The sequence below is a fragment of the Siniperca chuatsi genome, linkage group LG17 (assembly GCF_020085105.1).
Source record: "Siniperca chuatsi isolate FFG_IHB_CAS linkage group LG17, ASM2008510v1, whole genome shotgun sequence".
NCBI lineage: Eukaryota > Metazoa > Chordata > Actinopteri > Centrarchiformes > Sinipercidae > Siniperca > Siniperca chuatsi.
The window spans coordinates 15,646,730-15,673,482 of NC_058058.1; the positions used below are offsets into that span (position 1 = coordinate 15,646,730).

The 26,753-nt window shown below is 42.2% G+C and overlaps 1 protein-coding gene across 2 annotated transcripts; it reads left to right on the plus strand.

Annotated features, from left to right (window-relative positions):
• The first annotated feature begins 346 nt into the window (after positions 1–346).
• On the plus strand, positions 347–26,441 carry pum1 (pumilio RNA-binding family member 1). 2 transcript variants are annotated; one of them, XM_044171709.1, is made up of 23 exons: positions 347–503; positions 4,489–4,661; positions 6,646–6,768; positions 7,139–7,207; positions 8,494–8,599; positions 9,519–9,712; positions 10,033–10,199; positions 10,316–10,580; positions 10,667–10,760; positions 11,579–11,677; positions 11,867–12,009; positions 12,463–12,601; positions 12,875–13,009; positions 13,460–13,759; positions 13,964–14,206; positions 16,034–16,304; positions 20,931–21,060; positions 21,279–21,413; positions 22,100–22,237; positions 22,947–23,072; positions 23,367–23,488; positions 23,640–23,832; positions 24,726–26,441. In XM_044171709.1, the coding sequence occupies exons 2-23, from the start codon at positions 4,500–4,502 to the stop codon at positions 24,855–24,857; spliced, it is 3,486 nt and encodes a 1,161-aa protein (XP_044027644.1). In that variant the 5' UTR covers positions 347–503; positions 4,489–4,499; the 3' UTR covers positions 24,858–26,441. The 2 variants fall into 2 exon arrangements, with proteins under 2 accessions (XP_044027644.1, XP_044027645.1); XM_044171710.1 differs by having other exon boundaries at positions 8,497–8,599.
• The last annotated feature ends 312 nt before the right edge of the window (positions 26,442–26,753 follow it).

Genomic DNA, 26,753 nt, shown 5'->3' on the forward strand with positions numbered 1-26,753 from the left:
AGTGTTTAGTATGGTAAATATATGTATATATATATATATATATATATATATATATATATATATATATATATATATATATATATATATATATATAATTTTGTTGTGATATTTTTTATTTCAGTAGGATTTGTTATTTTTGTAGTTTATTTTAGTCACGTCCTCTGTTCCAGTTACTGTACAGGCTGTACAGTCTATTTAAAAAACTAAAGATATTTTTTACACCATTAACAAATAATGTGAATTAAGTCAAAACAAAATCCGTTATAAATGTACACCATAATACAAATAGAGTACACACACATAACAAAGGGACCGGTCCGGTAAGGCCCTCCCTCCCCAACCGCCCCGGTTGGCGCAATGAACCGCACGCTCTCTGACATCCCTTCCCGTCATGCAGCGCTCTTGCCTGCTCCTCCGTCGAGCCGCCATGTTGTCGGAGTGAAAGCTTGGGGTGTCAGAAAGAAACTGGGGCCGAAATCCGCGACCATCCACCCTCTCCGCCGGTGAGTATCACCTCCTGCCCGGTCGCGGCACCACGGGACATTGCTTATTCACGCATCGGTGCGGGTATTGTTGTTATGGCGGCTCTGACAGGGGCTAAAGAGGAGTATTTCGCGAGGCTGAAGCGGCTGCCTCCCTTTCTGCTGCTTGCCTCCTTCCTCCCGTTGTGTCGGTCTTCCGCTCCAGACAGCTCTCGGGCCTTTGTTAGCATCCGCGTCACCGGGACCTGTGGGGCTGCAAGGTCTGCAGACAGGTAGAGACCCCCGGGTGATTATTAATAACAAGAAGGTGATGTAAGGGGACCGCTGCCGCTGTTTAAAACATTGTGTGGAACCCGTGTTTGGCCACCGGTTCGCCCGGGCTGAGCTTGTATCGGGAGGCCGTGTTATTGTTGGTAGACATGGGCAGTGAATCCTCCATAACAGATCTGAGACGGGCGTGAGTGGACGCAGATGCATGAAAATGAAATCCCCGGTAACTGTGACCACCCCTTCCACGGAACCTCTACATATTCCCTTTCGTTTTGATGTGTCATGTCTGTTAGGAGAGACATGTTTGGTCTGTGTTCAGACACCTAACGTTATCTCCTGCTAGCTGCAGGTTGCCTGCTCGTATTGTCACACCCCTCTCTGTGCCCGGTATGCGGTGGATTGATCTCCGGTGTTGAATAATGATTAACCCAGTTAGATTTTGGAGCACAGTGCCTGTTTCCGTGTGCTAAATTAAACTTGTAGCATAACAAGCCGTGTGCGCCTCGCTTTGGGGAATGGCCACAGTGTTGGATTTCCGGGTGTTTCTCTACCTGATTCAGAGCTGTAGCGAAGGAATAAAGAGCTAACATTTCCTTGTCGCTGAATGAAGACTGGAGCAAGAAAACAAACGCACGAGTAACTTGACATATGTGAATGATCACATGGCAAGATGGTTTGTTTTGTCTTTTGTGACAGCTCGTGGATTTTTGTCTTTTATGGAGGTGGTGTGTTGCACAGCGGTTTCAGCAGACTTGAGAGAAAGCTGCATGGGTTTGAAGATTCACAGTGTCAGACAGACTCTGGCAAAGTTAATTACTGTATATGGCTCGGTGTAAAAAAGAACTGCTTGTAATTTCCTTATGGCCTGTAGGGACACTTAATGTGAAACTGGTAATTTAGAGCTTGTTGGAGAAGGAGAGGTTGTAAAATACAAATTATATCCCTCTGACTCTTGAAAACCACCGAGGTCGTCGTTGACCAAGACCACCAAACAGATTGGTCCTTCCACATTGTGTATTTCTTGGGTTTATCAATGCCCACCATCCTTAAACCTGGGTTAAACCACAGGGCCTTTACAAAATACACCAGTTTGTCTCCATTTCTTGGTAAACAAAGTCAGTAACCCCCCCTTGCGCAAACTTACTAATATAATTTAAATTGTTCCCATTTACGCAATACGCGTAGTTGGCAGTTTATTAGGTACACCTAGCTTAAAGTAATGCAATCTATTACAGTTAATAACAGTTAATATTGGTTTAGAGAGGTGTTTATTCAACTTTATGGTCATTATCATGTAAATTGTGGTGCTGTTGAACTGCACTGTGCTACTCTCAGAGGTGTTTCTAATATTTAGCCTACCCTCACTGATATAAATGGGTTGGACAAAATATTAGGGACACCTCTCAGTATAATGCCATACAATTCAATGGCACCACAAACTGCAGCCTCCAAAATTACCATAAAGTTGAATACGCACCTCTCTAATAAAGCAGTTTCAACAAAACTGAACATTATAACCTTCATAAAGGTAGGATTTATTGCAGGACTGTTGAACTGCATTTGTTTTAGCTGGGTGTACTTAATAAACCACAGCTCTGGTGGTGGTATAACATATCAGCTGTAACACTTTGAACTTCTACAATGACCGGTAGCAGTGATCTGCAACCATGTACCACCTAAAGTCATACATACAGACAGACAGGCAGACAGACAGGTTTTCATAGCAACTAAATTTCTGTAGATAGCCTTCTCTGGTTTAAGGTGTTCTAGCAAAACTGTGGCCGATATGCAGATCTCTGGGATAAGTGTCTAAATAGTATTTGGGGTTGCTTTAACATAGAAACTTTTAAAAAGACTTATGAGTAACTTATGAGTAACAGGTCAGCAGTTAAATCACCTGCCTCCTCGGCTGGCTTGTAAAGTGATTTGCTGGTTTGTATCTGTCGATCCCAGCTCTCTTGTCCTGATTGTCGGCAGTTAAGTAGCTTTAATGGCAGGTTCCTACTTTGCTCCAAAAATGTTATGATTACTGTATGATTAATATTAGTGCTGTCCCTTGTGTGGCTGCAACCTACAAACTTAATAATGTACGTTGGGTTATTTAGAAGGATTAAACTAATTAGGCTTTAATTTGATATTTACATTAAAGTCTATTTAAATAGTACTGTGTTGCAGAAGGATGCAGTTCTATATTCAAAATAGACATTACATTCATTAATTTTACTAAGTAGACCATTTTCAATCAAAGAGGGACTGTTAGTACAGTGAACTGCTGTGGTTTTTGCTGGCGTGAAAATATCCGTACTCTTCTATGGCAGTTTTGGAAACAACTGGCTGAGAGGCAGCATCCTTTATTAGGTACACCTACCTAAAACTAATGCAATCTAAAACAACATCACTGCAACCAGTCCTTCCTTTATGCATGTTATAATGTTCTGTTTTAGTTGAAACTGTTGTAGAGAGGTGTGGATTCAACGTTTGTGGTTATCATTATTTATGAGACTGTGGTGCTGTTGAATTGTGCTGCATTATACTGAGAGGTGTTTCTAATATTTTGTCTACCCCCACTGATATTAAATTGGATGGACAATGGAGTATTGGAAATGCACATTAACCTTCATAAAAGTAGTTTTTATTGCAGTGTAGTTGTAATAGACTGCATTAGTTTTAGGTAGTTGTACCAACTGGAGTGTAGTTTGACATTAAAACCATTTTGAAGCTACAATATGTGTTGAGATGTTTTTTGCTTCTCTGGTGTGGCTTGAAGTTGTCAAATGTGGGAAGTCCATTTCTATTCTAAAATGACAGATAGATACTGGTCCCATTTACATGCAAATACATAGTGCTTACCTTTTTCATTCATGTAGGACTAATGTATTGAGAGATTTATAGAACAGCAACACTGACTCTGAACTTTGATCAGAAACCATTTGGAACAGGAAAATGATTAGACGACCCATTTGTTTTAGTCCATATTTTTTCTGCTGACACCACTGTTTTTTTATGAAGTAGGGTTGTAGAACATGGATCATAGTTTGTCTTTGTCATGATTTAGTTACTGTGAACATTAGCTAGTATAAGCCAACACGCTGGCATTAAGACCTTAAAAAAAAAAAGTTGTCAGTGCATGTGTTATTTTGGAATATAGTTACAAAGACTTTTAGCCTGACGTGCTGCATCACTCTGACTGGATTTATGTTGTTACAACAGAGGTTTGCATGCTTCAAACATGCTTAAGATTCAGTTGCCTGCAGTCAATATAACAGCACTGCAATAAATCCTGCAAAGGTTACAATGTTCATTTCTAGTTCATTTCCCTTTTTAGAGAGGTGTTGAGTCAACTTAATGGTCATTTTGTAGGCTGTACTTTGTGGTGCTGTTGAATTGTGCTGCGTTTTGCTGAAAGGTGTTTCTAGTACTTTTTCGCTGTTAGGTACATGGAGCAGGTGTGCTTTTTAAACCACAACCTTGTTACTGCTTATTGAAACAGTAGCAGTTTCTGTGAAAAAATATTATTAGACTCTTTATGACAGATTTATTGCAGTGAAGTTGTATTAGACTGCATTAGTTTTAGGTAGGTGTACCTGATAAACTGGCAACTGAGCATAGGGTCTCCATCCTGAATGAGTAAATTCTGTGTTAAACTGTTCAGAGCTTATCAAATATTTTCTTTGTTCACTGTATTGGCCCAGTATGCTATTGTTTGCATGTGACAGATGTATTTCTCCCTGGACAGGCTGTGGTGGAATGAGCAGTGTGTGTGTGTTGAAGAGGAAAGCAGTGCTCTGGCAGGATTCATTCAGCCCCCACCATAGAACTACATCTCCCAGCATGCCCGTTGTGCTGAGCAGCGGAGGACATGCCCCTCCAACTGGGCAGACCCCTCAGACCACACCCCCCAGCCAGCAGGTAAAATCTTGACATCTTTTACATATTTCATTCATTCATGGGCAAACATCTGTCAATTAGGAACATCTCACTGCTAATATGTGGCTGTCCAGTGTGTGCTTTTGGTCTTCTAGTACTATAGCCATTTAAGTGCCATTCATAAAGATAGAGACATTTGTATTCTCCCTCTCTTGCAAGCCATCTCACAATCCCTACATTTATTAGCGTGTGTCACAACATATTAAACAACAGTAGCCCACATTGGTCAAGCTCTCTTATCATGTTGGCCTAGTAAAATAATACGTATCAGTGCAATGCAAAACGACCAAATAATGGTTGTATTATTAAGGTTGGTAAGAGTCTGTGAAATGGTAAATGTCCATTTATTAGCTTAACTAATTAGCGTAACTGACTATTAGCAACTATACTTGTTATTTTCTGCATATCACAACAATAGAAAATGACCACCAATAACTAGGCAGGTTGTTGCCTTTAAGCGGAACCATGCTACTTAGGTTATCCCAGCTCATATAGCTAGCATCGTCGGTATGGCAAATGCTAATCGTAAGAGCCTCTGCTTGTGAAAGAGTAAATTATAACAACACTGGACAAAGAGTAGTAAATCAGATAGAATCTGTTGACATTGTTGAACTGAATTTGGGCAACATTACGTGTCTGTGAGTATATCAAACATGCTTGAGCATGCTTGAAGTCATCAGCTTGGGCTCTGGTCACTTATGATGGTCATTTGTCATTGATTAATTGAAAACAAAAAGGAACTGATAGATAAATGAATGAAAAGTGTTACTTTCAGCTCTAGTTAGGTTAGAGCAACACCTAATAGTCATCACTCTGTCTTTATTCTCCTGGCCAGTGGTGATGTCGATGTTCTTTATGTATTAAAACTTATCTGTAGTGTCCTCTGCTAGTTAATTGGGAAGTTTTTTTGCAGTCAGAAATACAGTCCACAACTCTGAACTCAGACTGCAATAAGGGTCAACAATGTAATGTTGCAGCTTCAGTGCACTGTAATGTCCCGAATGGGAAGATCTGTTAAGTGTTTCTACAATGTTACTTCTTGATAACAGGGTTAGCATTTGTCATGACAAATCCTGGAGAAAAAAAAAGTCCAGTCCATTTGATAAGTAACAATTTAGTCTGATTGAATGACATCTTGGTAGCTTGTTCTGCCGCACGCTTTGCGTGTACAACAAATGACCAAGCCCAGCTGTTTCCAGTACATGTTGACTGATTCTTTGATGAGTTTCTTGTGGGGAATTTTGTGTTTGCCCTCAAAATGAGTAAGAGAGGAAGTCACCATAAGCTTTGCCAGTGAAAAGAAATGATGCCTCCTATTTGGGTATAGTTGAGTTTTTGAACAGAGGATGTGGCTCTAAATAAATCAAACTACGGTGCTGTTTTGATGATGAATTTTTGAAAATGTATATGACAAATTTGGTCTCCTTTTAATGTGTTCATAAGGTTAAAAAAGACACTTGGATGAATTGTTTTCAATTACCTGGCAGAAAACCTCTGATTATTTCCACCTGGGATTTAATGTCTTTATCTTTATAATGTCCAGCAGATTAATGAGTATTAATACAGATATTGAAGACCTAGTATCCATCCCATATTCTCTGCTAAGAGACTAAAGAATGGGGTTTTTTTCATAGCAGCACACACAGTGGACATTAAATCATTTGATTTTTTGTGTTTGTATTTACATTCTGATTGAGCTGCCTTTTGATCTTTGTATTATTTATCACATGTATTTGGCTATTCAGTTACTGTATATTGATGTTGATTTGTATGTTCCACGTGCATTAAAATGTATGCATGCTCGAGTTTGTGTTGTTTTGTTTTTATAATAAACTCTGTAAAACATTGGAAAATACTTAAGGTCCTGGCGATACCTGCATGTCTCGAGTTGTTGCTCAGACACAGTCTGCTTGTTACTGTTGCCAGTAATTCCAGGATAATATGCACGTCTGTGTATGTCTCTAAGGGTGTGGCGGGTGCTGGACGTTCCCAGGATGATGCCATGGTAGACTATTTCTTCCAGCGGCAGCACGGTGAACAGCCCGGCAAACATCGCTGGCCCACTGGAGACAACATCCATGACAGCCAGGTGTGTGTGTGTGTGTGTGTTAGTGTTGCACAAGTGGTAACATACAGTATATTGCAGCACTGGTGCTGTTATCGTATTATGCCAAATGTACCATTGTTTGCTCAGACAAAGATCACAAAAAACTTTATTCTTCAAATGTATTCCTATGTAACCATAAAATCCTGCCTTAGACATACTTTAAAAAAAGAAGTTTTAATTGATGCCAATTTGAACAGTTAATTTTAGTGTCGCCTACTCTAATGTATGGGGCAAATCATTTATGAAGGTAATTACTAATTTTCATAGGTAATTAGAGTTTGAGTTTATGTCTCTACATTGGTATGATATACACAACATTCTTTTCATGTCTCACTGGGCTCTCTGTCTGCAGGTGCGGTCCATGGACGAGCTGAACCATGACTTTCAGGCTCTGGCTCTGGAGGGCCGCGCCATGGGAGAGGTGAGACCTCAGGGTTGATGGTCGGTGACACGTATTGTCTAGAAGAAGATGACTTATGTGACCATGTAGCTTAAATACCTCCGCTGATAATGGAGCATTTGGGCTGTGGTTACTCACGGCGTGTTAGTGCAGTTTTGATATTTAAACTTTGGATTAAACTCACTGGATTTGAAGAGGTCAGATGCTACATGGCAACACTTGTATTTTGTGTCTGGGGCAGCTGGCTGAATAGACACATGATCGATTGCTCGCAGAGAGTCAAACTTGAATAACCGGAAATCCAAGGAAAAAGAAATGGATCCGTTGCTCAGTACCTTTGAGCCAAAAGTATTGTGGAGTGAAAGATGAGAAGAAACTGAGTAGAGATGCCTTTTAATTTAAGATGGTTGGACTGAACGTTGGCATTTCTCAAACACAGTCTACACTCAGTCATTCTGTTAATGTTGGACCAGTGCCTACAATTAGTTTTTGCTCGTTGAACATAGGCTGATGTATTTTCGTTTGTATCTCATATTGGGTGAATATTGTTTGGCTGTTTATAGACTGTAATACATCTGTAATGAGCTGTATTAACATGTTACAAAAAAATAACATGCTACATTTTTTGTTTTCACCTAGAAATGGCAGATCAGTTTAAACAGATTTTAAGTCCCCATGCAACCAAGAGTTGTTGTCTTCTGTTGCCAGAAGATACTGATCACAGTAGTTTACAGAAACAAAGTCTTTTTATAGCACGAAAAGGTGCTGACTGTAATGGAAAATGAAGAGATATATGGATAGAGATATGTAGAGAAACACAAATGTGCTGCTAAGATGCTAGAGTCTCTCAGAGTAAGTCCAAACACTTAGAAGTAGTTAGAATTATTCAAAATGATTGACATTTTGTTAATAAAAATAATGAGCCCTAATTGTTTTATGGTTGCTCTTAGACACTGGCTTCAATTGTGGTAGTGTGTTATTTTGCTTTTGCTTCACTCATCCAGTTAGAATGGCCTGTACTTGTTTTTGCGGTGCAGTCAGGGGTCAAAGTACTTCCAACTGATGTGTGTATTACTGGAAATTGCAATGCAGCACTGGTGGCTGCATTGCTACTGACACCAAAATAAATAAAAGCAAAAGACATTTTGACATCTTATACCGTTCTGCTCAGATGGCCAGTTATACAAACTAATCACTGATATTTATTTTTATAAATATATTTCTTCCATTTTTCATGTACTTGCAATATCTGTGTAACCATTTTTAATTAACCTGTTTCTCCTCTGTGTTGTCCTGTGTCTTTGTAGCAGCTGCTAACAGGTAAGAAGTTCTGGGAGACGGATGACTCTGGGAAGGATGGACCAAAAGGGATCTTTCTGGACCAGTGGAGGGACAGTGCATGGGGTGCCTCAGGTATATACAAGTCTGGCCTTACCTTTGTGATAAGGTGGCAGATAGCTGGCTGTTAAGAATGCAGGAAGGTTTGTGAAACATGGAAGTTTTCTTTTCACCAGCACATCAAGAAACCAACAGAACAATCACTGTTTGGTGTTCATAAATATAGACTTAGATTCCTGTCAAAGTGAGATCACGCTTATTTTCTCCCAGATGATGATGAGATTTGACATTTCAGGCGTATCATATCAACACAGTGCAGTTATTTCTGTAGGCAAAAAAATATCCCTGTGTTTTAGAATCAGGACAGAGTCTTCAGTCCTCAGTTTATAGCTGTGGAGAAAGTAATACATACATTTGTAGAGTGAAATGCTTTGGTTAGTTAAAAAGTAGAATGCATAATAAGCATAAAATCTAGTAAAATACAGCATTTTAAAAGAAGTGCAGCAGTGCATAAATGCGAAGCAAAGAGCAATAGATATAGAATATCTATAGGTAGTGGCCCATAGCATAATGGGAAACAAAATGTAAGACACCTTAGTAGAGGCAATTCAGATACCCCCAACGCAGCTGTAGGCAGGAGAGACAATTACAAAAAAACAAACAGAAAGTTGTAACAGAAGTAAAACCCAGGGTGTTTATACTCCCATCAGTGGGATTATAATAAGACTGATACAAATAAAGTCCAATAAAAGACGTCTAGTAAAATAAGTAAAAAGAACAGGTTCAGTAGTGGTTAAATGGAAATGTCCATAAATATTTGTGAAGTTTAAAAAACAAATAATAAAAAAAAAAAAAAACTTCAACAATATTATCCTGTTAATGGTGCCTATGTGTTGGGAAGCTGTCGCTTTCATGCCTGAACAGTTCGTGGAGCAAATGTAGTGTTCCCCCGTGCACGAATGTTATTTAACAGTCCCTGTTCCCCTCACGTCAGATCACTCGGTGTCTCAGCCAATCATGGTGTCCCGTCGGCCAGGGCAGGGTTTCCATGGCGGTGGTGAAGTTGGGGTGGGCTCGGTGATGTCACCGCGCTCCGAGAGTGGAGGGCTTGGAGTTAGCATGGTGGAGTACGTCCTCTCCTCCTCACCGGCTGACAAACTGGATTCCTGCCTCCGAAAAGGACCCTATGTAAGTCTTGAAGTCTGTTCTCTCTTTCTGTCCATCAATGTTAGTCTCATTACTCATGTATTACACATTCGCATTAACTTTTCGATACTACTTCAGCAACCATAACACCTTCGACAACCTCGACTGCACACCCCATCTGTCATTTTTCTCTCACTTTGTGTCCTCACCGCCAGTGATCAAATGGGGACAGGTCTTTCACCATGTTAGTCTGTCCTTCCCACTCTGTCACTGTCAGGTTATCGGCACCTCTATATTTCATTTTTTCAAGTTTATCAGTTAATAGTAATTAGTTTTCTTGTCTCTCTCCATCACACGGGCAGAGGGATGGTGAGGTGGAGGAGGAGAAGAGGGAGAAACCAAAGGCAACATTTGAAGGAGAGAAACTGAAAGAGTTGACAGAAGGTGAAGCTGATGTCATTGGCGACGTCATCAACCCCAATGGGCTACCTGTGCAGAACGGCCTCGACGTCGATGTCAAAGAGTTTGGGTAGGACTCAGTGTGATAGAGGCGCACACATACTCACAAGTTGAAATGCTTCTCACTCTACAAACAGCCTTTTAGATGTAAACTGAACTACTCCTCCTCCTTTCTCACCCCTGCAGTCGTCCCCAAGGCAACATGCCGGCCCCTGGCCCCGAGGGTGACCTGCTTGGAGGTCCCGGGGGTGTAGGGCCTGAAGGCCTGACACCCCTGGGAGGTGGTGGAGGCCCCAAACCTCCCGAGGACTTCTCTGGCGTGGAACAAGGTGGTGTCACCATGGACCCCATGGAGTCGGTGATGGAGCCGCTTCAGTTTGACTACAACTCCCAGATGCAGATGGACTCTGCGCCCACTGTGGGCTTATTTGATTACACCAACCAGCAGCAGGTAAGAGCAACAGGCAGAGAGCAGTACAGCAAACAGTAAACATTTGTCATTAAAATGTGATTCACCTGTCGTTGTGCTGTTTGCAGCTGTTTCAGAGAAACAGCGCCCTAGCGGTGCAGCAGTTAACAGCAGCCCAACAGCAGCAGTACGCCTTGGCAGCAGCACAGCAGACTCACATTGGTAAGAGAGTGAGTGTGTGCATGCATGGACATGAGCAGGAGCGCTGAATGTCGATGTCTCATTTGTTATTTGACATTTCGTTTCATTCACTTAATTTTCTCTCTGTCGGATTTCCTTATAATTTGTGTCAGTTAAGAGCCTGCCGAGTTATTGAAAGTTTCTTTTAACACCATTGGTCTTATTTTGTAGCTTTCCCCATCATTCCTATTGATTTATAACATTCTACTCAGTAGTTTAGTAGTGATGGGATCACTACATACCACCATACATCACTATACACAGCTTTACAACAGAATGGAAAGTGCAACCACATGATTTTACACCATTTTGTTTGGTAGTAAAAAAAACAAAGGTAACTTCACCTGAAATATCAGCCCAAAAGTAAGACTTATACTGTCCCATAAGTAATTATATTATATTTGCCGTTTGTTGATCAGTACCAGTGACTCAGTGGGTGCTACAATTATCTAGTTTTTCATTTTGGAGCAAAAGAACACAGAAGTTACAAAAAACTACATGTTGTTGCAGTCCCATGGCAACTAATTAATGCTGGGTTAAAATTTCTTAGGTTTCCTCAAAGGCAAATAATGCTTAACAAGCCTAAAGAGTACGTGCAGAAACATTGTGGTCATGCAACTTAAAATCTGGAGAGCTTTATTTATTGCTTAGTATCTAGAGTCTTAATTTTTGCTTTGCTAGAGTATGTCCTGAAGTGTTTATCATGTGTTGAAGGTTCATTCGAGTTTCTATGAATTTATTCCATGTATTATGTGAAACCTTTCGGCCCTGGTTCACCTTTTCCCTCCATGTGTTCTCAGGTCTGGCCCCAGCTTTTGTGCCCAATCCTTACATCATCAGTGCTGCTCCACCAGGGACAGACCCCTACGCAGCTGGACTAGCAGCAGCAGCTACACTCGGTGAGACTTGTGGGTTTTTTTGTTTTGTTTTGTTTTTGTAAAATGGACCCTGAGCTCCATTTAGATGCTGTTGAATGGCTGTTGGAAGGATTTAGAAACATTAATGTTACTTAAAATTTTCCACAGTAAGGAGATGCATAAACACGGACACAGTGTTCACCTCTATTTTGTTTATTCGTTTGCGTCTAGGTCCGGCAGTGATGCCTCCCCAGTACTATGGTGTGACCCCCTGGGGGGTCTATCCTGCCAACCTTTTCCAGCAGCAGGCTGCTGCAGCCAATAACTCGGCCAATCAGCAGGCGGCTAACCAGGGCCAGCAGAACCAACAGCAGGTCAGTTGGCTGCTCGCCAAAAAAACTGGCTCAAGATGTTTCTATCAGAGCTCTCCTTATGTGCCAGTTAAAATGTGCATTCAGTCTTACTGCTGCTCTACTAGGATCTATAAGCAGAGATAGCCTATGTACACTATGTAGCCTGTGTACACTATAGGCCAATCAGGAAATGTTTCATCCAACTGCTGTTTATTTACTTCTGCTTTGCTCATATATGCTTATGCTAATATAAGGAATGTGCCCTTATCCTGGCTATTTATTACATGGCTCCATTTGTCTTGTCATTGTTTTAGACATTAACAACCAGAGAATATGAACATGATAGAAACTCTAATCTACTAACTCTAATCTAATCTAGGTTCTTTGCTTTGGAACTGATTTTGGAGCACTGTTTCTGTATTAATTTGCATACTGATAATGGCAAATACCTCTTGTTTTTCTTACTTTGTAAAGGTGATGCGTGCTGGGGGCAACCAGCGACCTTTGACCCCCAGCCAGGGTCAGCAGGGTCAGCAGAATGACCAGCTGGTTGCAGCAGCAGCAGTCAACTCAGCCCTTGCCTTTGGGCAGGGGTTAGCAGCAGGAGTTCCTGGTGAGTATGACACTCTGCTCTCTATCACACTTTTTACTGCTTTGGCAAAACTCCCAACAAACCCAATTACAAATCGCTATTACAGCAAAATTTCCAGATCTTAGTTATATATATCCAAACAAGAGGCAGTCTTAAATGTCACTCTGAAATTGAAATGACTCTTCAGTCAGTGAAAACTAAAATAACCCACAGCCACCCATAGCTACATGAAAGAAACAACATAAGATCAATTTAGGTACACTGAATATTCCTTTGTTGCCCTCTCTTTCTCAGGTTACCCAGTCCTGGCCCCTGCAGCCTACTATGATCAGACAGGGGCCTTGGTGGTCAACACTGGAGCTAGGAGTGGCCCTGTCCGCCTCATGGCCCCTGCTTCTGTCATCATATCTCCTTCTGCAGCACAAGCAGGTAAGACAGCAGTGCACGGACAGCGTTGGTCGAAGGTCTGGCCTGACTGTGTTGTTTGCTTCAGCCAACAAGACAAAGAAGGATGTCATGCACACAAAACAATGGATTGCACATTGTGTTCTTTAAAAACATGTTCTGAATGTCCCATTCACCCAGAACATGTAATTAAGAGATTATGAGACTGTACCATTGAGTCTGGCCTTAGATTTTTACAAGGAGTTCCCATGAGTCAGTGTTAATGTGTTTAAGTGTTTGTGATTTAAAAAAAAAAAAAAAAAAAAAAAAAGTCTCCCTAAAATGTATCTCCTGAAGAATCTATGTGGCACTTTGAATTTCATTAAGTATGACTATTTACTGTTTATATGACTATTTAGAGTTGTTAGAAACAACACTTTGGTGGGCCAGAAGGAAAACCTGTGAAATCACTTATTCTGTTTTCTCTCCCTCCAGTTGCAGCAGCAGCAGCCTCCGCCGGTGGTGCCAACGGTGGTCTGGGTGGTGGGGCCAATGGTCCATTTCGTGCCATGACGTCCCAGCAGCCTCAGCAGCAGGGTGGCCCTGGTGGCGCTCTGGGAGGAAGCTCCTTCTACGGATCCTCCTCCCTCAGCTCGTCCTCCCAGAGTTCCTCTCTTTTCTCACAAGGCTCTGGCCAGCCTGGACCAGGTTCTGCCTCTTTGGGCTTCAGCCAGCCTAACTCCTCCTCCCTCGGTGCCACGCTGGGGGCCACCCTGGGAGGCTTCGGCACAGCAGGTAAGAATACACCTTTCTGACATTGACTCACTGCTGGAGAGTCTGTCAGGTCAGCTGAAGTTTTTTGGTGTTTCATAGTTTTAAATGAAATAAAAGTGCATTAAAATGTAGCTGTTAATGGTTAAACAAATAAAAGAACAGTAATTAACATTTCACTGTTCCTCCAGATACCATGGTCTAATTTATATCTTTGTCTCCCTCTAGTGGCCAACTCTAGTGGTGGCAGCGGTTCCAGGCGGGACTCCCTGACAGGCAACAATGAGCTGTACAAACGCACGCCCTCCAGCCTCACCCCGATTGGCCATGGAGGCTTCTATAACGGCACCTTGGGCTTCAGTCCTTCCCCTGGCCCCGTGGGCATGCCCCTACCAAACCAGGGCCCCTCCCATTCCCTCACACCCCCACCTTCCCTTTCCAATCACAGCTCCTCGTCCAACCTCAATCTTGGTAAGTGTGTTTGATTCAAGTGATTGAGATTACCAGTGTCGTTGGTTGTGTGTGTTAACGTGCCTGAATATGCCAGCTGTGACTATCAATTGGCATAATTTACTGCACCTAATTGGTCCCAATATTTTCATTGAGCATGTGTAGGACAAAGCTGTAAAGACTCCACAAGCTTCCCTGCAGCATCAGTTTGAGTTTAGTTCCAAGTTTATTGAAGCTTAACACATGGAGCTATCTGGAATTTTAAATTATATGGTGTTAATATGCACCACATGCATAATCTTTTGAGTACTAGGCCTAAACAGGAAGTTTTTGTAGATGCCCTGGTGTAGTCTTATAGCCAAGGAATGTATTGTTCACACATCTACATTTATTTTGTAATGTATGTAATTAGATGTTAACATTTTCACACTGTTTTTAAAATAGTGTTGCTATATGTGTCCTACCTAGCTCAAAATCAACTGCTGTTCCAGTTAACAAGATTTTCCAAACTAAAAGACTGAAATGTGACAGCAGATTTGTAAAGCAGCATGTTTTGAGGGATTAATTACCGACTGAGACTTTTATTGCTTCCTCTGTGTTTTCCATGATTGACAGTTGGCAGAGTGAAGTGTAATACAAACACAAGCGTGATGAATCAACAATCAAAGTGACAGTACACAGATATGAACTTCAGTAAATAGCAACTTTTGAAGGAAGGAAACTGAGACCTGAACTACACTGTGTACAGACACTAACTGAAATATTTGTATATATTATTCTTCAAAATAAGACGGTGTAGTCCCTCATTCGTCCAGGAGTGTTCTATCGTAGAAAAGGTTTCAGTCGTAGTCATCTGGACACTGATTTCAGAATCAAGACGTTTCGGCTCCCATCCGCTCCCATCAATTGAGAATGACTTCCGGATGGGAGCCGAAACGTCTTGATTCTGAAAACAGTGTCCAGATGACTACGACTGAAACCTTTTCTACGATATATATTATCATGTTACAAATCATGCTTCACCAACATTTAGCTATCACCTGGTACAGATGTTGCTTCAGTTTTATGTACGTTCACAACGCATTCATTTTAAAATAAACAGATTAGACATAATGTCATTAACACTTACACAACATAATCTAATGCAGTTGAACAAATTAAACAATACATTTGTTTTTGTTATGACTGTGTCAGAGAGGTGTTAATTTTTCTTTGGTTTTGAGACAATACTTTGTGTTGTCACTTTTTGTGTGTTCAGGACATTTTCTTAGTATAGACCAGCTTAATATTTGAGGCATTGCTGCCATCCAGTGCTATGTTTCTGTGCTGCATGGCTATAATATAATTTTCATTATACTGTCTCAAAAATGTAGTACTGCAGTGTCATCAATTTAAAAAAAGAAAAAAAAACATGTTAACCCATGGAAGTAATCATTGCAGCAGTATTTGACAGTGCAATGAGAGAGAAATTCCTTTTCACCCTGCTTTTAAAAATTAGCATGCACCATGCCAAACTTAAAAAAGAAAAAACAAAAAAAACCCAAACAAAGCTAATTTAAAATAGCTGTCCACAAGTAAGACTTTTTTTTGCCTTTTTATAAGATGCACATGTCTCCACCACTCTGGATATTTGTATGAATATATGGGAAGAAAGTTACTGACATTCTGTTGTTTTTTTAAAGAAATATTTAGCATGGTCTTTGTTTTATGTTCATTGTTTTTGGTTCAGGCTTTGATTAGATTTCCTCTAAACCTAGAGCCTTTCTTTCTTCTGAGCACTATTGGGCTATTAGACTCTGGACAGTGCCAGTTCTAACAATCACCTCCCTATTCTCTCTGACCCCTCAGGAGGCCTGACCAATGGCAGTGGGCGTTTCATCTCTGCAGCCCCAGGAGCGGAGGCCAAGTACCGCAGCGCAGCCAGCTCAGGCTCCTCCCTGTTTTCACCCAGCAGCCAGCTGTTCCCGTCGTCACGGCTACGCTATGGCATGTCAGACGTGATGCCGTCAGGCCGGAGCCGCCTGCTGGAGGACTTCAGGAACAACCGCTACCCCAACCTGCAGCTCAGAGACATCGCTGGCCACATCATGGAGTTCAGCCAGGACCAGCACGGCAGCAGGTACGCAAATATCACTTAAAACATAACAACACAACATATAACATCAGTGCCCTGCAAGTCAGTCCCAATTTGCCTACCTAGAGTTTCACCGCAGATGGGGAAAAAACATAATGTAAGTCCACCAACCATCAAAATTTGATGGCTAAAGGCCCCTATTCACTGTGAGATCTTGCAGGTTCATTGCATGTCAAACAGTGCAAAGTAGGTCTAATAAAATCTTGGTTGTAATCTGTCAGATTGTATAATATACAGTTTTAATCAGGTCAGATTGTATGATCAATGCCTGGTAAATCAGAATCAGAAATACTTTATTGATCCCCAAGGGGAAACTCTTTTGTTACAGCAGCTCCCTATCACGTCAGGGCACACAGGAATAGAAGTACTAAGCAAAAAATATAATACACTATAATACAGGTCAGAAAATAAATTAAGTACCAAGTGGGTATAAGTATAAAATTTAAAAAAGTACAAAGTGGGATACCGGTTGATGATGATAATAATACGGTATAAGGTAATAGTCCATGAACTGTCAAGTTAAGTGTAGCTTATTAAGATTATTATGAGACGGTGGATATTGCACAGTAGTAATAGAAGTATGAATAAATATCAATAAATAGGGAATTTTAAACTGAAGAGTATATTGCACAGGAGTATTAACACAGAATATTGCACAATTATGTCAAGTATTGCAGTGATGTTAATGATCCAATGTCCAGTTCAGTGACCTAGGGTCACATAGACTGACACTTAGAGGGAGGAGTTAAATAGTCTGATAGCCACAGGCAGGAATGACTTCCTGTGGCGCTGTGTGGTGCATTTTGGGGGGATGAGTCTTTCTCTGAAGGTATTTGACCAGCACGTCATGGAGTGGGTGGGAGACACTGTCCAAGGTGGCATGTAGTTTGGCCAGCATCCTCCTCTCTGACACCACCGACAGAGAGTCCAGCTCCACCCCCACAGTGTCACTGGCCTTACGGATCAGTTTGTTGAGTCTGTTAGCGTCCTACCCTACCCTCAGCCTGCTGCCCCAGCATGCAACAGCATACAGGATAGCACTGGCCATCACAGACTAATAAAACATCCTCAGCATTGTCCGGCAGATGTTGAAGGACCTCAGCCTCCTCATAAAATAGAGGCGGCTCTTGCCCTTCCTGTAAACAGCTTGAGTGTTCTTGGTCCAGTCCAGTTTATTGTCCATGTGTACTCCCAGGCACTTGTAGTCCTCAACAATGTCCACACTGACCCCATGGATGGAAACCTGGCTCACTGGTGCCTTGGCCCTTCGTAGGTCTACAATCAGCTCCTTTGACTTTGTCGCATTGAGCTGCAGATGGTTCTGCTCACACCATGAAACAAAGTTCCCCACCACAGCCCTGTACTCAGACTCATCACCACCACTGATACATCCCACCACAGCAGAGTCATCAGAAAACCTCTGAAGGTGGCAGGACTGGCTGGTGAAGAGGAAAGGAGAGAGGACAGTCCCCTGAGGGGCCCCAGTGTTGCTGACCACTGTTGCTGTGGTCTACCAGTCAGGTAGTCAACAATCCAGGACACGAGGGGGGCCATCCACCTGCATCGCTGCCAGCTACTCACCTAGCAGGGCTGGCTGGATGGTGTTGAAAGCACTGGAGAAGTCAAAAAACATGATCCTCACCATGCTTGCCGGATTGTCCGGGTGGGTGTGAATGCAGTTCAGCAGGAAGATGATGGCCTCCTCAACTCCCAGCCGGGGCTGGTAGGCGAACTGAAGGGGTCTGACCATGGGCCGCAGCTGTTCCAGCACAAGTCTCTCCAGGGTCTTCATTATGTGGGAGGTCAGCGCCACCGGTCTGTAGTCCTTGGAGCCACTGGGACACGGCGTCTTCGGCACAGGAACGAGGCAAGATGTCTTCCACAGAATGGGGACCCCTTGAAGACTCAGGCTCAGGTTGAAGACATGTTGAAGGACTCCACATAGCTGGGGTGCACAGGCTTTTAGCACCTCGGGGCTAACGCCATCGGGGCCTGCAGCCTTGTTTGAGTGGAGTTTCATCAGCTGTCCTCTCACCTAATCAGCAGTCAGGCACACAGCAGAAGTTACAGGCGGGGGAGGGGGGAGTCATCAGTCTGAAGAGGGCCGTTAGCCTGAGAGCCAGGGGCTCTCTGGGGGGGCTGTATGTGTCCTTAACGTTAGCATACAGCAGGTCCAGTGTCCTCTCCTCTCTAGTAGGACAACTCACATACTGGGTGAAATTAGTCAGTGTTGTTGAAACACTGACATGGTTAAAGTCACCCGAGATTAATATGAGTGCACTCGGGTGCTGAGTCTGGAGTTGTGCTATGGCTGTGTGAATGACGTTGCATGCCAATGCTGGGTTAGCAGAGGGAGGGATGTAAACAGCCACAACAATGGCATGTGAGAATTCACGTGGCAGATAATATGGCCAGAGTCCCACAGCTAACAGTTCAATGTCCGGGCTACAGATACTCTGCTTGATAGTAACGTGACTAGGGTTACAACATCTGTTGTTGACCAGCACAACAAGCCCCCCGCCTTTCCACTTACCACACCTGGTGTGATCCCTGTTGGCCCGAACAGTCTGAAAGCCATCGATGGAAACGTTGTGATCCGGGATATCCTGGTGTAACCATGTCTCTGAGAAGCACATCAAACTACACTCACGGAACTCCGTCTGACTCCGGGCTAACGGCGTTAGCTCGTCCATTTTATTCGCCAGTGATCTCACGTTGCCCATTATGAGAGAAGGCAGACACGGCACAAGTATTAGTGCTACAATGTGAATAGAAAAACAAAATGCAAGTAAAAGAGGTCATCAACTTGCATCATCGATCTGCACCGCTTTCATGTTTTAAAAATGCAGCAAAACAAAAACCAATCTTTGGCCATAGCCGTGAATGTATTACGTGTTTTTTTTAGTAGGGCTGTACCGAATAGTTCGAAGCTTCGTTCATAACGTTGACATTCGAATTCTAAATCAACATTCAAATACTGCTCATACTATAAAAACGTACTAGCAACCAGGTTACATCGCTGCCTCCGTCTCTCTCTTCTACTTTCCATCTGTGCCTCAGATGCATAGCTGCAGGTCATTGCGTCTCTTTGACCGAGGGCGGGGCCAAGTCACACACACAGCAGACAGGCAGAGCAGACAGTGGAGACAAATTCCCTCTCACAGGATTGTTACGTCGATACAAAAAAAAAGATCATATCACTTTATTCAAATTGAGGATTCTGTTAGCGGAATTAAAACATTTTTTAGGGTGATGATATCATAAAATATGACAACAGACATTCGAAGCTTCATTCAAAACTCTCAATAGAAGCTTTGAATGTAAAATGACATTCGGTGCATTATTGGCCATAGCGCTGGCACTGTTTTTTAAACTTTATTCAGAAGTGGTGCATGGAATGTCATGTCAGCCAGTGTATAACACATCATTTCATATCTTATTCCAATTGGTTAATTTGTAGACGTGGGTCATAGCAGCAGTCACATTGTGAGAGTTGGGTCTGATTGCTGTACTCCAGCAATTTAGTGTTGCACTTCCGTAAATTTGGGGGACTTGCAAGAGACAGCATACAGAAAAACGATGCAGCTAAGGTCCAGAGATCCTGACTTTCAGTCCCTAGTGCGGGTTATGCTCCAAAAACACTGGATCCTACATTTCCCACAATGCAACACATCATTCATTAGATCTACTCTGACTGGTTTATGCCCACGTCTTTCAAATTTGACTTCCCCAGTTTGCAATGCAGGGATTCTGATAACATTTGTTATCGCCAAGCTCAAGCTGAAATGACAATTGAGTTATTTTCTCAAACCTGACAAAACTCCTCTTTTGCTCCTTTTAAATTCCTGACATTGCTGTCTTTGGTCTACAAAACTTTGTATTGGAACGTGATGTGGAATATTTCACACGGCCTCCTTTTACAAACAGTTTGGTCTGTGTTATGCTGCCTCTTTAGGCTGTATATTCTCAAGTATTGGTATTGATAATGGAACAAACTGTCATTGATATGTTTCCATCTCTGTGCTAATTTGAGGGGGGGCAGGGCACCCTGGAGGCCACTCTGGGGTCCTGGATTCTAGCTCTGTCTGGGTTGAACCAGCCCTACCTCAGATGCAGACTTTTCCACTCTAATGATCTATTAATACAACATGACGTCCAGTCTGCAAATTCCAGACATATTCTTTCCTCAGTCTCTTCAACATCTCTGTCCTTTTTATCTCCTTTTGCTTTTTGCCTGGCATCTATCACTTCACATCACAGGCTGCGTGGTTCCTTCTTCCTTGTCTTTTCCCCACTCTGAATTTCATCTCCTTTTGTCAGACTGTTCCCTCAGGTTAAAGATACAGGAGCAGCTCTCTCTCTGTTTCACTTTATTGCTCTGTCACTGTCTGATGTGTTTATTTGTCTTAGTCTACAAGTTCATCCAAACTTCGTAAATCCCCTTTATATACTAAGTAGGTTTTAGGAGAGCAGGCTGTATACTTTCTCATGAGGCTTTTATTTATTGCAAAAGCTAGCGAATAACAAAATAAGAGAGGTAATGTATCTCTGGAACTTAATACAGAATATATCTGTGGTTAATATAATGCTTATCCTCTCTGTCTCTTAAAGGTTTATCCAGTTGAAATTGGAGCGAGCCAGTTCAGCGGAGCGCCAGCTTGTCTTCAGTGAGATACTGCAGGCGGCCTACCAGCTCATGGTGGACGTCTTTGGAAATTATGTCATCCAGAAATTCTTTGAGGTGTGTATGAAACACCGGTCATTATCAACATCATTACAAAACTTGATTTGAGTCGCCAAGATTGAATTCATGGGAACATCTCAGTCAATGATTCTCTAGAACTGCACCTGATTTTTATGTGCTTTGTGGCCTGTGTGAATGTGTAATGTATGTGGTATTGTGTCATGTATTATCAAACGGATTTAAGGATTTACAGGCTTATTTTGTGTGTGTTTCAGTTTGGCAGCCTGGACCAGAAGCTGGCTCTGGCAGAGAGGATCCGAGGTCATGTGCTGTCCCTGGCCCTGCAGATGTACGGCTGCAGGGTCATTCAGAAAGCTCTGGAGTTCATCCCCTCTGATCAGCAGGTCATTGTAAGTACACTAGTTCTCATTGCACTTTATGAAAGTATAAATAATGGAAACAGATTGTAAATTTGCATTTAACTACCTTAATTAAAAAGATCTGCATAAAAAAGCAAAATATGCTTTGAAGTGTCCCAATTTCAAAGCATATCTACTATCCGTGTGCTCGTAATTCAGTTGTGAATGAGGATGCGTTGCTCATGGATCACTAATTTCTGTTTATATAGCAGAATGCTGCATCGATAAAGAGGTGATCCTCGTGCTGAAATGGCATTTTTCATCTACATTATGGGTTTTATGTTGGAGCTGCCTCGTGAAGCAGCAGGTTCCTTGCAGGCACTCTGTCATCAACGATGAATGAGGCTAATGATACCACAGTTTATATGCAAATGTTGAACTGCAGGTGTTAAGATAAATCTGTTTGAATATCATCAGGAAATAATTTTGCGTGTGTGTGTGTGTGTGTGTGTGTGTGTGTGAGAGAAAGGTATCCATCTCTCCTTAATGGACCTCAATAGATTTCTCCAGGGCAACCGTTCAAAGCCCAGTGTTATTTGTTGGGCTGTGAACCACTGTGAAAAATGAAGGAGATTGGAAAATGCTTTCAGGCAATATTTGACTTCTGACAACGATTACATGTCCCTCTCCACATTCTCCCTCTTCCTCCGCCTCTGTCCTCCTCCTCCTCCCTGCAGAGTGAGATGGTGCGGGAGCTGGACGGCCATGTGTTGAAGTGTGTGAAGGACCAGAACGGTAACCACGTGGTGCAGAAGTGTATTGAGTGTGTCCAGCCTCACGCGCTGCACTTCATCATAGACGCCTTTAAGGGACAGGTGGGGCCACTCTGTGTGTGTGAGCGCGCGCACACACACACACACAAAATTTCCACATTCAATCACTGAAGCCTGCTGGTGCTTGGCTGACAGCCACACACACATACATTTATTTGCACTCATACACTGTTACTGCCTTGAGGCAGCAAGCATATTGTCACTGCCAAAGTACATATACACAGTACTCAGTCCTTTCCAGGGACAGGGTAAGTTGCTATGGCAACAGAAACCTCAGCCCAGTGGCAACAGCCATCTTCTATCCACCAGCTAAATGTTACATTAATATAAAGTGTTGAAAGAAAGAATTAGTGTGTTCATGCATGTGCCTTTTGTTTGATACAAACGAAAGGTTTCAGTTTTCAGGAGTCACTCAGGATGCTCTGACAGTAAATGTCGCTGACGTGTGAGCGTTTTGCTTCTTACACATTTGCATGTTGTGTAACTGCATGTTTTCTACTCAATGGCTCAGAATTGTTTGTGTAGCTGAAAGCATATCAGGAATTTATTTTCACCTTCCCTGCAGGGGTGGGCTGGGTGTGTGAAAGTATGCTTATCATTTGGGGTTGTAATCCAGTGGACTTTCTGCACCTTTTTTAAGTGAAAACAGTTTGAACAAAAGTAAATTAGTGCCGTGTTCAACTCACTGAGTTCCAGGACCACTTGGTATGTGTTGAATAAGTAAAGATGTGTAATTATGTGCGTCTCTCAGGTCTTTGCCCTTTCCACTCACCCTTATGGCTGCCGAGTCATCCAGCGCATTCTCGAACACTGCCTTCCTGAACAGACGCTGCCTATACTAGAGGAGCTCCATCAACACACAGAGCAGCTGGTGCAGGTAACACACACACACACACACACACACACACACAGTGCACAGTTAGTGTGCATTCAGGTTAAAATCCCCACCGGGATATAAGAACATGAAACACACACACAAACTAGCACTCGCTGCTGTCTTTCTTCTTCCACCAGTTATGTTTTTCAGCATAATGACACCTCAAGCTGGCTTAAATAAAGCTTCTCTTGGTCCAGATTTTTGAAGTTGGCTGTGTGTTTGATGTGACGTCAGAAGCACCAGCTGGTTTCCTCCCGTTTTAGTTAATGTGTCTGTGTGGTTTGTTTTATTTAGGACCAGTATGGCAACTATGTGATCCAGCACGTTTTGGAGCATGGCCGAGCTGAGGATAAGAGCAAGATAGTGGCTGAGATCAGAGGCAATGTACTGGGACTAAGCCAGCACAAATTTGCCAGGTAAATTCCAGTTCAAATACAAGGTTTCGGTCTTATCTTCCCTCCTTCTTCGAAAAAGGGTTTTCTTTTGTTTTACCACAATTGCAATCAGACTTTTCTCTTCCTTGTTTTAAACGTGTCTTCACACTCACTCATCCCTTCCTTTCTTTAGTAATGTGGTGGAGAAGTGTGTGACCCATGCGTCGCGGGCAGAACGGGCAGTGCTGATAGACGAGGTGTGCAGCCTGACTGAGGGCCCCCACAGTGCCTTATACACCATGATGAAGGATCAGTACGCCAACTACGTGGTGCAGAAGATGATCGACGTGGCCGAGCCCACCCAGCGCAAGATCGTAATGCACAAGGTAGGTGGAAAGAAGAGGGTACTGTATTGACATAATCAGCTTTGGTCAATACAGTATAGCAAGGAGAGGAGCTTTCAGGCATTCAGTGTTACAATTAGTGTCTCATTTTGAATATTTTCCCTTCATAGCAAACAAAAGACTGTCCGTGTGATTTGAGAACATAATCAATTGTATTATGAAGTTAATGTTATGTGCAACCCTTTCATTCAATGATTGTGAACATGCGTTTGTAGGCTATTAAGAGTGCAAACAAGGCAAGTACAGTGCCACTGTTCTACAAACTATCTATTTATTTATTTATTTATTTTTTACAGAGGGCTACAAACTTGTGTTTTTGTATATATATGTATTCGAGATTACTACTAGATTACTTATTTACTGTTGATGTGTCTGTAAAAGAGGCACCACCAAAACCCATTAAAACGTAACAAAACTCAGTGATGTCGTAAAATTTGTTTTGGACTCACCAACAGACATAAAACACAGGTATATAAATTACAATGATACAAAACCTATAAACGGAAAACAACTTTTAAACAATAATCACAATTGTCTGATTAATTTTGTTGTGATTGACAAATTGTTTCAGCACTAAATATCAACCTGGGAAAAAAAGCACGTCTCTGTCAACCCATCGACCCAACCCTTCATTTACCTGCACATCAATAAATCTTAATCATGTCACTGGTGTCAGTGGTTCCCTAGGCAACGACACAGAAGCTGACATAAGTATAAGTGATCATTGATTTCCAAATAAATGGGTGGTGGTGTTGTGGTAGTGCGTAACGCCTGCACATATGAAGGGGAAACACCAAAAAAGGGTGTGTTGGAAGTGCTTACTGCCCATATCCAGTTTGAACATGTTCATCATGTGTGTTTTGGTCTCTGTACAGATCCGGCCCCACATTTCCACCCTGAGGAAGTATACGTATGGAAAACACATCCTGGCCAAGCTGGAGAAGTATTACATGAAGAACGGCGTTGACCTGGGTCCTCTTTGTGGCCCTCCTAATGGCATCATGTAAACCGACTACCCCTCCCCTCCAGCCTGAAATCATGTCTATCACCTGATCACCCTCCTAATGCTGTCACGTCTCCTGTCCCTATCTGACCCTTCAGGCACAGTGCCCACTTCCCTCCTCCAAATCCTACTGATGGAGGACGTACAGTACCCTTGTACCCTAGTTTCCATGACAACCCTTCGGGAGGAGCCTATTGCTACAGGCAGCCTTAGTTTTTGTCGGATTTTGTTGCCCCTCCCCCACCCGAGCCCAGGCCTTGTGAACTGGGGGAGGGAGGGGAGGAAGGCAGGGAGTGGAGAGAGGTGAGCCCTGTTCCACTCATCGCTCCACTCCCTCCTTTTGTGTTGGATTTTTCCTTCCTTTCGTTTCCTGTTTTCTGAAACTCAAAAATAATTTCACTTTTTGCTACTGCTGCACACACAATCCTAGTGTCCCCTCCCCCTCCTCCCATCCTAGCTATTTACCACTATGAGATGGAACGAGTATTTAATTTGTCTGACATCACAGAATCATAGACGAATACACACACACACACACACACACGCCATCAGCTAACCAGCAGACAGATCATTTAGCATGGGAGATTCGTTTTCTGGTCTTGCTTCTATAAATATAACGTGTATACTTGGTGTAGACCTTTGCATATATATATATATAAATATATATATAAAACTTTGTAGTTTTTCTGGTTTTTGATGTTGAATCTGTATCTATAATGTATCCTAGTAGTGACCACATACTTCTGACTGTATAATTGTACATTTGTAAACCCTTGTAATGTAAAAGTGCTTTACCACCCTTTTTGGTATGAGAAGAAAAAAGAAAAAAAGCTCACTCTGGAAAAAAAAATCTTAGAAAAAAAACCCTGTGCATTTCAGTGTATATTCTCACCTCCTTGGTTGTGACATATGAGTTGTTGTATATTGTAAATTGTAATATCAAATTTTTGTTTTGAAAAGCCCTTTCTATACAGCGTAGTACTTGTACAAAGATTCGCCACGCTTGGTTTTATCTTCATCTTGTCACTGCTTAACTTAAGACATCGATCTCCCACTGACTCCCAATTGGACACGTTATGTTAGACTTAGTGCTGTCTTCTGGTTTATGTTGAAGGTTTTGTTTTTTTCGACCTTTTTTTAAGATCTTTTTATAGGAATGCTTTACCCCCATGAAATGTGTCATGTGTATGTGTATGCTGGCTGGGTGGGAGAAATAACTTTTACTCATTCACCCCCCCAAAAACCCCTCAGTTACCCATGACTGTTTTCAGAGGGGTAAACCCATGGATTGTACAGAGGAGATTCTTGTGTTTTTTGGCATTTCTCTAGTGCTGTAAGTGCTGTATCATACTGTCTATGTCCTTTTGGGTGAGAGAGGCAGCCCGCCACAGCGCGGTGTACATTTGGAGCAGCCTTGTGTATATTTACTACGAGCACACCTGTAACCATATGTGTATAGTTAACAGAACCTGTGTATGCTTATTGCCTGGGCAACTATTTTTTGTAACTCCTGTTGTAGATTGTCTCTAAACAATTGTGTGATCTTTATTTTGAAACCAAACTGAACAAAAAAACTTTGAAAATTTAACTGTCTCAAGTGTGCTTCATTGATACACTCACACAGGGTGAAAGGACAGAGCAGACAAACTGCTGGTTTTCCTACTTATTTTTAAGTGCCTTGTAGAAAAAAAAAACTGGATCTGTGCCATAGTTTCTGTTCCAGCCATCTGAATGAATGTGTACGCAGTGATATGACTGCGATAACACACATCATGAGTCAGAGAGGGGCCCGGGGAGCTTGCTCCTGATGCTCCACTTTCTTCATAAATGTGACTGGTTAATCAGGCTGGCATTGTAGCATGGCATGGCCCTGACTAATGACAATCAACAGTGTTAATCA